This window comes from Tachyglossus aculeatus, chromosome 21, assembly GCF_015852505.1.
Source record: "Tachyglossus aculeatus isolate mTacAcu1 chromosome 21, mTacAcu1.pri, whole genome shotgun sequence".
Lineage (NCBI taxonomy): Eukaryota > Metazoa > Chordata > Mammalia > Monotremata > Tachyglossidae > Tachyglossus > Tachyglossus aculeatus.
Window position 1 is genome coordinate 62,789,648 of NC_052086.1, and position 14,139 is coordinate 62,803,786.

The following is a 14,139-nucleotide window of genomic DNA, read 5'->3' on the forward strand; positions in this document are numbered from 1 at the left end:
AACAGGTAGCAGGGCCCGCTATATTATTATATAGTAACCAATAATTAGTGACAGTGAAGTAGATCCTGCTTTCTGTATACTAGAATTGTAAGGGTCAGGGAAGCCCAGGAACAGATGGGAAGGTTGGGAACAGAATGCTGAGAGCAGTTAGCAGTGGACAACCTGATTAATAAATAACCTAAAACAGATCAAATTGAAAAGAGAGGTTGACATGATGAATTTACCAACAAAAGCATTCTGGCCACGTATGTGTCACCAAGGGGCAAGGGAAGCATGCTCAGTCAGCGCCAGGCTTGGAAGTGTTTAGTATAGTGCTCTGTACACAGGAAGCACTCAATAAATCCGATTGAATGAAAGCAGTGCAGCAAACGAGGGAATGTAGCAGACGCAGCCCAAGTCATCGACAGGAGCTCTCCATTGGTGCAACGGGGCTTGGAGTGTCAGCTACAGTACCAGCCCAAAGGGGCACATGTTGCAAGTCTGGGCACTTTCTGAATGCACCCACTATTTACATCATTGATAAATTGGAGCCAAAAGTGCAGGGGTGGTATTTTAGAATTTTGTTGGTAGGGTGGCACCACTGCCCCCTTGACTTGAGAAACTACAATGGCCTGTGGAATTGAGTTCTCTGTCACTGCTAACTTCCTCAGTTCCAGAGTAGCTCACAGTCCCAGTCTGGGATGGGTTTTCCAGCCTGTGACAGAACTGGCAGCAGCATTGTTGCAGAGGGCACATAAAAATGATACTTGAGGGATTTGTTAAGCATTTACTCTGTACCAAGTACTGTTCTAAGCATGGGGGAAGATACAGTAATATCAGATCAGAGACAATCCCTGTTCCATATGAGGCTCACAGTCAAAGATGGAGAGAACAGGTATATAATCCCCATTTTACAGATGGGGAAACTGAGGCACAGAGAAGTTAAGTGATTTACCACAGGTCTCACAGCAGGCAAGTGGCAGAGATGAGACTAATAATAATAATAATGTTGGTATTTGTTAAGCGCTTACTATGAACCAGGCACTGTTCTAAGCACTGGGGTAGTGCACAAGATAATTGAGTTGGACACAGTCCCTGCCCCACAGTGGGCTCATGGCCTTAATTTAATCCCCATTTTACAGATGAGGGAACCAAGGCACAGAGAAGTTAAGTGATTTGCCCAAGGTCACACAGCAGACAAGTGGCGGAGCCAGGATTGAAACCATAGCGTGGCTCAGTGGAAAGAGCATGGGCTTGGAATTCAGAGGATGTGGGTTCTAATACCAGCTCTGCCACTTCTCAGCTGTGTGACTCTGGGCAAGTCACTTAACTTCTCTGTGCCTCGGTTACCTCATCTGGAAAATGGGGATTAAGACTGTGAGCCCCATTTGGGACAACCTGATTACCTCATATCTCCCCCAGTGCTTAGAACAGTGCTTGGCACATAGTGAGCACTTAACAAATACCAAAATTATTATTATTATTGTTATTTTGACTCCCAGGGTAGAACTGGGTCTTTTGACTCTCAGACCTGTGCTCTTACCATGCTGACACATCAATTGCTGTAGCCCTTAAGGCAGAGGTAAGCCAGCCTTAGAACTTCAGTTGAATGTGGCTGGGCATCATGTTTGGTGTTTCCCAGCAAAACAAACTTAATGAAGTGAGTGAAATATATTTTTTCTCTGAGTATAGAAAATGCATAGAAAACATGTTTTGAAGCAGCATTTAAAAGTCCTATATGAGTGCCAAATAATACCTTCCTGGTAGGAAGGATAAAATTGACCTTGAGATCTATTGAAAAACTTAATTGTGTTTTCTAACGTTTTTGCAGTACAAAGTGGACAAGTTAATAAAATGTGGTTGAATGGAAATCCTTACTCACTTGTATGGTAGGAGACCCAAGGAGAACCATAACTTCATCTATTAGTCTGAGCAAAGTGACAAAAGTTGGATCCTGATAATCGAACCGCTCCCCGAACAGCAGTGTGAAGGTGACGTTGGTTGGAGCCTTGTTGAGCAGTTTCAACCTGAAAGGCTCCCCTGCAGAACAAGCAGAAACTTATCTTGGGAACAAATCAGCAAGGCACACCATAGTACGGGCCATGTTGGTTAGCTCTAAGGAATGAAAGATGAATATTAAGATTTGCCATCTTCACCTTTGAATGATTCCAGCAATTCTACCAGGCAGTGAAACTCCTCAAGAATCTTCTCCTCCATTGAATGTTTGCCCATGCCAAGTTTCTGCATGCTGGAAATAGTAAATCTTCTTGTGGTTTTCCATAACTCCCCCGAAGAGAAAAAGACACCTAAGGAGTGAAGTTGTAAATGTGGATTTAGGCCTTGAATGTCCTGAAGATTCTCTACCTAATCTGGCCATTGGAGATAATGGTGGCTTAGAATTCTTGGGAGCTGGTCTATTTAGGAAACTGAGTCCTGATTACACATCTCATTATGTGTACTGGCAGGCCTAACCAAGGAACTAGTACCAGGGTGTATTACTTCAAAGTGATCTTCACTGAAGTAGAGTCAGAATGAAACCTGATAGACCGACCCCACTCTCAGGCTGACAAGCCTTCAATAACAGCAATATCATCATCATCATCAACAAACACTAATTGTGTCACTGCATGTACAACACTGTACTAACCCTTTAGAGAAGATCTAGAAGCTAACCTCAAGGACCTAAAATTCTTATGGAATTCTGCTTTCCGGGGCTTTTTGGGTAATACTGAGGAGAGAGGGAAGCTGAAGAAAGAGAGACAGGTGAGTGGCACCCAGTTTATGGGGGTTAGGGGAGCCAGGCAAAGTCTGGGGAAGGAAACACTGAAGTAGGACCAGTTGAGAGACTATGATTAACTGGTTTGGGGAAGAGGAGGAGGAGAAGAAAAAGGCAGGACCCAAGCTCTTCTGTTGGTTTTAATGGAAATTCCATCATCATCATCACCATCACTCATCATTATCACCATAACCACCACTGCACCCCACATACAGATCTCACTAAAGCCAACACCAGTTATGTACATATCCGTAATTGTATTTATTTATATTAATATCTGTCTCCTCCTCTACTCTGTAAGGTTGTTGTGGGCAGGGAATTTAAGTCAGTCTAAAATAATTCCTTCCTGGAACCAAAGTATGCCAGAGAGCAGGGAATGTATCTGTTTATTGATGTATTGTAATAATTGTATTGTATTGTAATGTATTGTATGGTTGTACATATTTATTACTCTATTTATTTATTTATTTATTTATTTTACTTGTACATTTCTATCCTATTTATTTTATTTTGTTGGTATGTTTGGTTCTGTTCTCTGTCTCCCCCTTTTAAACTGTGAGCCCACTGTTGGGTAGGGACTGTCTCTATGTGTTGCCAATTTGTACTTCCCAAGCGCTTAGTACAGTGCTCTGCACATAGTAAGCGCTCAATAAATGTGATTGATTGATTGATTGATTAATAATAATAACATTAATGGTATTTGTTAAGGACTTACTATGTGTCAAGTACTGTCCTAAGTTCTGGGGTAGGTACAGGGTAATCAGGTTAGACATAGTCCCTGTCCCACATGGGGCTCACAGTCTTAATCCCCATTTTGCAGATGAGGTAACTGAGGCACAAAGAGGTTAAATGACTTGCCCAAGGTCACATAGCAAAGAAGTGCCTCTCTTGAGAGACTCTGAAGTGGCTCTCCCAAGCTCTGCACATGGTAAGGGCTCAATAAATGCAATCAACTGACCAAATGAGTAGAGAGAACTCCAGTCATGTTCAACTATCTCGCCCCTCTTTTACGTTGGTGCCCCAGGGGTGGTCATGTTTTCGCTTCCTCCTGCCTCCCTCTTGCTTCTCCTTCCTTTTCCACTGCTTCCCCTCCTCACCATTTGAAAAGTGTTAAGGAAAGCTTATCATTCAAAGAACATCTTGTCTTGTCCTATGCTGTTGAGTCTTCTATGACCCCTAGCTACTCCATGGACACATCTCTCCCAGGATGCCCCACTCTCCACCTTCAATCATTCTGGTAGTGTAACCCTAGAGTTTTCTTTGTAAAAATATGGAAATGGCTTAGCACTACCTTCTTCCATGCAGTAAACTTGAGTTTCCACCTATGACTCTCTCCCATGCCATTAAAGAACATCAGGTCCACCAAAATTGGCATTGTCCTCTCCCACATTTCTGCCTGATGCAGAAATGCTTAGAATTTCCCAAGAAATTCCCCCGGCCCAGCATAATTACTTCAGGTCCCTGGAAAGTAAATACATTTTAATGTGCATGACTGAACAAACCCAGAATTCTACCTGAGATGTCAGACTGGCCTGACTTAAAGTCACGTCATGGAAACTAAGTGCCCCCACATGCATGATGACAAAATTTCTGGCCAAATGATCAAATATTGATAACTTTTCCCCAGTGCCGGTACCGTGTCCATGCTGGATCTGGTAGAATATTGGAATTGGTGGTCGGTCTGCAAACTCATCGGCCAAGTTTACCAACGCTTCCTTCACAGCCTCATAGCCAGTTAGCACTACCATCTTCTTTAGTCCAAACTGGACAGTGAACACTGGGCCATACTTTTCTGAAATCTGGAAAAGAGGTAGAGTTGGGATATCGAAAGTGGAAGGAAAAATTTACTGGACTGGAATTACATTGTATAAATAAAATAACATATATATATAATAATAACAATAATAATTGTTTTATTTGTTAAGTGTTGACTATGTGCTAGGCACTGTTCTGTGTGCTGGGGTAGATACAAGCTAATCAGGTTGGACACAGTCCAGGAGGACCCTGATTAGGATCTTGTCAGCAGAGGTGAGATCCCACCAAAACCTCTGCAAACTCAGCTTTCTTTTTGAAGATGGTGATAATTGTGGCATCCTTGAAGTCCTGTAGCTTTTTTTTATGTTATTAAGCCCTCATTCTTTGCCATACACAGTACTAAGCACTACGGTACATAAGAACTAGTCAGATTTGACTCAGTCCATGTCCCACATGGGGCTCACAGTCTTGATCCTCATTTTAAAGATGAGATAACTGAGGCACAGAGAAGAGAAGTGACTTGTTCAAGGTCACAGCATTGATTCAATTGTATTTATTGAGCACTTACTATGTGCAGAGCACTGGTGGAATGGGATTAGACCCCAGGTCCTTTTGACTCCCAGGCCATGCTGTTCTCATTCCTCCGAGTTCCATGTATGGAGGAAAAGTCTGTGAAGGCCACTAAGTTGAAAGTCCACTTCTCAGGTAATAATAATAATAATACTTGTTATGCACTTACTATGTGCCAAGCACTCTTCTAAGCACTAGGTAGATACAAGTTGATCAGGTTGGACACAGTCCCTGTCCCACATAGGGCTCATTCTCTTAACCCCATTTTACAGATGAGGTAACTGAGGCACGGAGAAGTTAAGTGACATATCCAAGGTCACACAGCAGACATGTGGCAGCGCAGGATTAGAACCCAAGTCCTTCTGACTCCCAGAGCCCATGCTCTATCCACTAAGCTGTGCTGCTTGAAATCTGGGAATTTTTTTTATGGGTCTAACTGCAGTGAAAATGCACCATTAAGTACTGGGAAAAGAACTACATCTTTGTCTGTGGGCAGACAAACTATTCTTTGCAGAGTATCAGCCTCGATGGTGGTAGAAGTTTTTTAGCTATCTCAGTCAGATCCATTTTATGTCTTTGATGAGAGGCTGGAGCCATCTTTCATTTTCAGTAGTGCTGTATGCCAGCCGATATATACACTTATCAGAGATGTTGTATCAACCTGTTGTCTCAGCCAAATGGTACACACAACCCAGAATCTACATCAGCAACATGAGAACTGAATGCTGTCAATGAATTCTGTTATGCGGGTAGAACATTATTCAAAGACGCAAGGATAGACTAGAAGGCAGAAAAACAAATCAAGAAGGCTATGGTGTCCTTCAAGCAAATCAAAGATAGTGTAGGATGCCAGTATAGTGCCAAGACTCAGACTGAACTGCAGATCTATCCAGCAATTGTGATAGTCAAACTTCTTTCTGGCAAGGACACCTACTATAGGTGCCAACGCTATCTGAGGGTGCCATTTAATATCAACTCTATTGTATTTTACTTTTCCAAGCACCTAATACAGGGCTCTGCACACAGTAAGTATTTAACAAACACCACAGATTGATAGATTGATCAAATGGCTAACAAGAGCACATGAGGTCCTGGAGTCATCACGGCACCCTTTTGCCAGTTGGGTATGTGAAGAAAATGGATGAGGGACAACTGGATACCTGAACAATTTGTTCTAGGATGAACTGAAATGGGATAAAGGTGGATAAATGAAACAATTTACAGACATGATGAAGCAAGATGTTAAATGGTAATAATAATAATAATGCTACTTGTTAAACACTTACTACATGCCAAGCAATGTTCTAAGCACTGGGGTATATAAAAGATAATTGGGTTGGACACAGTCCCTGTCCCACAGGGTGCCGACAGTCTTAATCCCCATTTTACAGATGATGGAACTGAAGCACTGAGAAGTTAACTGGCTCGCCCAAGGTCACACAGCAGACATGTGACAGAGCTGGGATTAGAATCCAGGACTTCTGACTCCCAAGCCTGTGCACTTTCCACTAGGCCACGCTGTTTCTGTGCTGCGGCAAAGCACTGGGCAGTTAGAAGTCAGTTTCAGAATACTGGTCAACCTGGAAGAGAGCAGTCAGAAATGGAGATACTGTCTTGGAGCAGGGAATTCATGAAGACTATGACTCCAAGAGGAGAAACAGAGCCAGCCACTATGGGTAACCAATGCAAAAATGCAATAGGAATTATCTTTACAAGCATCTCAGCAATATATTTATTTTATCACTCACACTTGCACGTACACACACATGCACAGGTACAATCTTGCTTTCTGCAGTGTCATCTTGGAACTCAAAGAACAGCTATGTACGTGTACTGTGCCGTGGCTCAATGGAAAGAACACGGGCTTGGGAATCAGAGTTCATGGGTTCAAATCCCGGCTCCACCAACTGTCAGCTGTATGACTTTGGGCAAGTCACTTCACTTCCCTGTGCCTCAGTTCCCTCATCTGTAAAATGGGGAGTAAGACTGTGAGCCCCCCGTGGGACAACCTCATCACCTTGTAATCTCCCCAGCACTTAAAACAGTGCTTTGCACATAGTAAGCACTTAACAAATGCCATCATTCATTCATTCATTCGATCGTATTTATTGAGCGCTTACTGTGTGCAGAGCACTGTACTAAGCACTTGGGAAGTACAAGTTGGCAACATATAGAGACGGGCCCTTCCCAACAGTGGGCTCACAGTCTAGAAGGGGGAGACAGACAACAAAACAAAACATATTAACAAAATAAAATAAATAGAATAAATATGTACAAATAAAATAAATGGAGTAATAAATACATACAAACATATATACACATTTACAGGTGCTGTGGGGAGGGGAAGGAAGTAAAGCGGGGGGAATGGGGACGGGGAGGAGGGGGAGAAGAAGGAGGGGGCTCAGTCTGGGAAGGCCTCCTAGGGGAAGTGAGCTCTCAGTAGGGCTATTGAAGGGAGGAAGAGAGCTAGCTTGGTGGATGTGCAGAGGGAAGGCATTCCAGGCCAGGGGGAGGACGTGGACCGGGGGTCGACGGCGGGACAGGCGAGAATGAGGCATGGTGAGGAGGTTAGGGGCAGAGGAGTGGAGGGTGCGGGCTGGGCTGTAGAAGGAGGGAAGGGAGGTGAGGTAGGAGGGGGCGAGGTGATGGACAGCCTTGAAGCCCAGGGTGAGGAGTTTTTGCCTAATGGTGCAGCTTGATTGGTAGCCACTGGAGATTTTTGATGACGGGAGTAACATACATCATTATTATTATTATTAAGGTGGTATCACACAGTCATGTGGTATGCATAGTAAAATCAGATGCAGAGAAAGAGCGTAACCTAGTGGAAAGAATATGGGCCCGGAAGTCAGAGGACCTGCGTTCTAATCCCAGTTCTGCCAATCACTTGCCATATGACCTTGGGCACGTCACTTAACTTGGTGTGCAAATGTAAAATGGGGATTAAATACCTGTTCTCCCTCCTACTTAGACTGTGAGCCCCATGTGGGACAGAGACTGTGTCCAACTTGATGGATTTGTATCTATCCTAGCATTTAGAGCAGCGCTTGGCACATAGTAAGCCCCCCAAAATACCATGAAAAAAACCAGCTGTATGACCAGTTTTTGCTGAGTGACATTAGCAAGTTTGTTCTGAAAATGGAGAAACAGAAGCAAAGGGGGCCTAAGAATCCCATTCTAGGATCTGTAAGCCAGTCAAAACCAGAAGCCCTCTCTGCACTGTCCTCCTTGGTCCCCTCTCCCAGCAGGTCCCTTAAGGTTTTGGTTTCAGTGAAAACTGTCCCCCAGCCTTGGGGGACTCCGTGATGTGAGTGGGCTCAGAGGGCCTAGGGGCATAGTCCCCAAGCCTAGGGGAAGTGTGCTGCTGGGAGCAACCTCAGTAGGTACAGGGACAGTGTCCCCCAGACTAAGGAGACTGTAAGCGGCTGCAACAGGCACAAGGAAACATCCCACAGCCTAGGGAGACTCTGCTGGTTTGAGTGGTCGCAGCAAGCCAAGATCATTGTCCCTCATCCGAGAGGGAGTCTCCCGCCGTGTGCAGCCTCAGTGGGCCTAGGGACACCCTCCTGCAGCCTCAGTGGGTTTAGGGACACTCCCCACTCTGTACACTTCGCCTGCAGTCACCTCTGCAAGGTTGTGATGGAAGTTGGAGAGCTTAAAATCATGCCAAATCCCCAAGCACGAATTAGAAATTCTTGCCAATTGGTGGGAACCCTCCTGCAAGGATTTCTGTCCTACCTTCATCAGAGACTTGTCCTGCCTCCTCCAATCCAGCAAATGCAGGTTTCCGATGAGGGGGAGAGGCGGGGGCCCAGGCGGGAGTTTAAAAATTGACCGTCCAGATTGGGTTGAAAAGTGCCTCAACATGCAAAATGCCAGGACCCCAAGCAGGAAAACCACAACAGGATCAGAGAGGAGCCGGATGAACGGATTCATGTTCTGCACAGACGGGTGTGAGCCGAGAAGCCAGGGTGGTTGTCATTCAAGCTGCCCTTGTGAGCAGGTTTTTATTTGTTCTTCGAGAATGCCAAAAGCACTCCACCCTCTTTGCTCACCTATGAGAATGTGGAATAAGCAGTTTGCAAAATACAACCAGGAGCAAAATGGTTTAAAGTTTCAAAGGTGGTATGTAGGTGAGTAAATGGCTGAATGGAGGAAACATTCGTTAGAGCTGAGACAGAGTGTGGATACTGGATGCCTGAGAAGAAAAGATAATTGGTACTTGAGTGAAAACAGTTCTGTTGCAATTTCCCATTAGGGCCTCCAGGAAAGGGATGAATTAAGTATTCCTGTTTTGCATTTATGATCATAGATTCATTTAGCAGATTAATCGCATCTTGTCAAATTATAAAAATGAAATCTGGTCATTAACCAAGTACCTTATAAACTTTTTAGATCAATCAATAGCATTTACTGAACACTTATCCTTTGCAGGTACTAAGTACGTGGGGGAATATACTACAAGTTTACAGACAAAAATATATTGATTTTATGAATTATCCAGAAGTCCATCTTCTGAATTTATTCCAGTATATAATAGGGCCCCTAAGATGCTTACTTGAATGCCAAACCAGTCTGGTTACCCCCAAAGATTTATTTTGCTGTTTTACAATCTCCACAATTATTCCAGGACCTCTTAATGGCCTAGGTAAGCTCTGTTTTGTGTAATAGCAATATCATCAAGAGAAACTGTTTCATTAACTGCATCAAACAAGAGAAAAGCTGGTCAGGAGGCCAAAATATTTTAAAATGTTATCTCAACTTTTTCCCCATGAATTTTGAGGCGGTTGTTATCCAACAGGTTCTTGTGTTCAATGTTACCATTTAGTAGGGATACTTTCATTTCTCCATTTTACCAGTTATTTTTAAAGCAAGTATCCTACTGGAGAAAACATTACTCTGCCTTCTTCATCTTCCCAGGTCCCCGTTATAATTTTTTCCGTTTCTGATTTTTGAGACCTTGATGTCTTTTTGTCTGTTTAATAATAATAATAGTATTTTTAAGTGCTTGCTATTTGCTAAGAGTTGGGGTAGATACAAGTTAATCAGGTCAGACACACTCCCTGCCCCACATGAGGCTTACAGTTAAAGCACAAGAGAGCATGGGTGTTTAGTCACCATTTTACCAAAGAGGAACCAAGGCGCAGAGAGGTCAAGTGTTTTGCCCAGAGTTGTCACACAACAGACAAGTAGCAGAGCCACGATTAGAATCCAGGTCCTTGGACTCCCAGGCTCTTTCCACCGGACAACACTGCTTGTTCACATTCATGTCCATTTGTTCACTCATACTGCATCCTCTATCTGTTGTGTTTTCCTGGAGCCCTGCAAGCTCTCTCTGAGGTTATGCGCTGTTGTGTCAATGCTGGTTATCCATCAATCAATCAATCAATCAAGTGTATTTACTGAGTGCTTACTGTGTGCAGAGAACTGTACTGAGTGCTTGGGAGAGTAACAGTATAACCTTTTTACTTGTTTTGATGTCTGCCTCCCCCCTTCTAGACTGTGAGCCCGTGGTTAGGTAGGGATTGTCTCTGTTGCTGAATTGTACTTTCCAAGTGCTTAGTACAGTACTCCGCATGCAGTAAGCTCTCAATAAATACAATTGAATGTAACAGAGTTGGTCGGCATGTTCCCTTCCCCAATTACTGTTCTTCACTTTGTGCATTTGTGCTTTAAATGGTCTGTTCACCTTACTGGAAGATTACAAATTTAAGGCATTCATAGATTTGAGGACTCAAATATTTAATGTTTCAGAATGGAAAAATAACGCATTCCTCAATTTATCTTCCTCTAAACCTCTGGGTATCTCTGTTATTTGTTTCCTACCTCGGTAAGTCACACCCAATGAAGCAGAGGCAAAAAGAAAGAAGCAAAGACATAGTGATATGAAAGCAGAAAGACTTGCCCACTTCTGAGGATTTTTCTGAGGATTTTCCCAAGATAATTTCTTTGATACTTTTATCTCTTTACATTTCAACCAGATTGTCATCTACTTGGAATTTATATCTGCTTCAACAGAGATGTATCTCAGAGGTGTGTTTCAGAAGCTGTATTTTTTTTTTTTTTTTTGCTCTGAGCATTGTTTACTGTGAGCAGGAGGAGTTAAACTCAGTGAGTTATCGCAGCCTAGATCCTAGTTATTGCATCTCAGGAAAAGAACAGAGAGATCCTCAGGTGCCAAGGAGAGAAGATGTTGGTGAAACTCAGGATCCAGAGCAAAGGGAAGGTAGGGCCAGCCCATTCCTCATCTGGGATCAGAACAGGCTGATATGGTCAGCTGGGCAGTGGTACCGGAAAATTGCAGCCAGGTAAAAGAAAATAGGGACATCCACAGCCAGGTAGCAGAACAGGAGACAGCCCACAAACACAAGGCAGAACTAGCAGTGGGCAAACAGGTATTAGCAGAAGGCCTCAACTGCTTGAGGACCCCATTTATCTGGCAGGAAAGCAGGGTCTGAGAACAGTTCCCGGGCCTCTAATTAAGGAGGACAGGATGTGCAAACACTGCAGGTACTTGGGTTCCTGAAAGAATCTCAGTGAAAACGATGAAGTAAGACCCTATAAAAAGCAGTCACAGGAGAAGAAACCCCAGAGGTACTTTACGAGCAGGAGAGAGATAGAAAAATGAAGGAAATCTGAAAGAAGCTACAAGAGGGAGCCTTCATTGTTTAATGCAAAGTATTTATTGAGCTCCTTATTGTGTGCCTACCACTATAATAATAATAATAGTGGTATTTGTAAAGTGCTTATCATGTGCCAAACAATGTACTAAGTGCTGGGGTAGATACAAGATAATTAGGTCCCACATGGGGCTCACATTCTAAGTAGGAGGGAACACAGGAACTGAATCCCCATTTCGCAGATGAGGGAACTTAGGCACAGAGAAGTGAAGTGACTTGCCCACTGTCACACAACTGATAAGGGCAGAGCCAGGATTAGAACACAGGTCCTCTGACTCCCAAGCCCATGCTCTTTCCACTAGGCTACACTGCTTCTCTACTACTCTAAGTGATACTATACTACTCTACTCAACTAAGCACTTGGGAGCATTCAATAGAAGGAAAGTTAATACAATGCTCTGCACCCAGTAAGCTCAATATGTACCATAGATCGATTGATATAAAGGACATGGTCTCTAGTTTCAAGGACCTTATCACACTGTTTCCCTTGAGTTTTTTAAATTAATTACTCTGTTCTCTCTTTCTCTGTTTTCCCGCCTTCCCTTTCTCCTCCTGTTCTCCAAAGATCCTGGTGTAAAAAGGATGATAGAAACCTCACACCATATGGATTGAGCTCACTTTCTGAGATTTGAACCTGAGGATGAAGACAGGTCCAGGTGTGTGTGGAACTGGTTGTGCCAGAAGGCGGCTTTGTCTTATCACCTTAAACCATGATTCACTCATTCATTCATTCATCATATATATTGAGTGCTTACTGTGTGCAGAGTACTGTACTAAGCGCTTGGGAAAGTACAATACCCAATAAATAGAGACAATCCCTGCCCATAACAAGCTCACAGTCCTGGGGTTGGGGGAGAGACAGACATCATTATAAGTAAACAGGTATCAATATAAACAGAATTATAGATATATACATAAGTGTTTTGGGGTGGGAGGGGGGAAGAGCAAAGGGGGTGAAACAGGGTGATACGGAAGGAATGATTGTAAGCAGTAGTAGTAGTAATGATATTTATTGAATGCCCAATCAGTGTAATGCACTGTACTAAGGGAGCTTGGGAAAGTACAATAGAAGTGCACACCATTTGTTGTTGCTAAAAATAAACACAGCAAACACATCAGTCAAGTTTCAGAGAAATACAGTAATCTATATTTTTAGTCCACTGAGCACAGAGTATTTACCTACCTATATTGCTCAATGTTTAACATAGAAGAGCTAATCTCTGCCTTGTCCTTTTTTCATGAACTACACCTTCAGTCAATAAGAATATGAGCAAAGAAGTGAGCATTTTTCATCTCATTCAATGCTGAGGGTTGAAAATTGTTTCTAGGACTGGATGGGCTGAGTCACTGATAAGATTCACACTCGATAGCACTCTATAGAAATTCCTCGTGGTGTGTGTTAGATTTGAAGTTTCAAAGTTTCTTTATTCCGATGGGTGCCAGGGAGAGAGGGTGCAGGTAGACTTGCTAATATATGACCCAACTTCCCAGGGTCATTATATGATTAAACCCAGGGTAGATAAACTTAATTTTCACCTTCTTTCAATATGAGCCACTGAAAGCTAATAATTAGTAAGAGATTAGCCATAATTGCTTCTTGGATGGCATTTTTCAAGGATCCAGATTAAATTATATTTTTTTTCTTCAGTTAATCATGGCAATTTCTGAAGAGTAAAAGAGACTAATTAGTGACAAAGACAGTGGATCTTGGGTGCCTGCTCTCTCTTACCTGCAAATGCAACCATCTTAGGCAAGGATTTGCTTTTTCACCATGTGAACTTCCAGTCTTTCCTCTGAAGTCATCAAGTCTCCAGATCACCCAGCCATCTGTCTCCACTGCAGGCTGACCCCTGCATCAAATCAATCAATCAATGGCATGTATTGAGCACTTATCTTGAGTAGAGCACTGTAATAATAATGTTGGTATTTGTTAAGTGCTTACTATGTGCTAAGCACTGTTCTAAGCGCTGGGGAGGATACAAGGTAATCAGTGTTGTCCCACATGGTGCTCACAGTCTTAATCTCCATTTTACAGATGTGGAAACTGAGGCACGGAGAAGTTAAGTGACTTGCCCAAAGCCACACAGCTGACAAGTGGCTGTGTGACTTTGGGCAAGTCACTTAACTTCTCTGTGCAGTGTGATGCAATCCCTGTCCTCAGGGAGTATATGATCTAATCAGGAAGGCAGCTGTTAAAATAAATTACATGTAGGGGAAGCAACTGCACATAAGGATATGTAAATAAATGCTGTAGGGGTGGGGTGAGTACCAAAACGATTAAGGGATACAGATTTATGTGAAAAGGTGAAGCAAAAGGGAGGGAGAATAGGGCGGGGAGATGAGAGACTAGATTGGGAAGTCTTCCTGGAGGAGGTATGA

At 43.1% G+C, this 14,139-nt stretch overlaps 1 protein-coding gene across 1 annotated transcript in view; it reads right to left on the bottom strand.

The window, feature by feature from the left end:
* The window catches only part of LOC119942143, a 65,928-nt gene that overhangs the window by 9,294 nt on the left and 42,495 nt on the right, over positions 1-14,139 (bottom strand). Inside the window, exons 20-26 of the mRNA XM_038762797.1 lie at positions 11,595-11,638; positions 11,372-11,457; positions 9,272-9,278; positions 8,819-9,019; positions 4,392-4,554; positions 2,136-2,285; positions 1,862-2,019 (exon numbers count right to left, since the gene is read on the bottom strand). Coding sequence (XP_038618725.1) covers positions 1,862-2,019; positions 2,136-2,285; positions 4,392-4,554; positions 8,819-9,019; positions 9,272-9,278; positions 11,372-11,457; positions 11,595-11,638 — 809 coding nt within the window. The remainder of the gene's footprint in view (positions 1-1,861; positions 2,020-2,135; positions 2,286-4,391; positions 4,555-8,818; positions 9,020-9,271; positions 9,279-11,371; positions 11,458-11,594; positions 11,639-14,139) is intronic.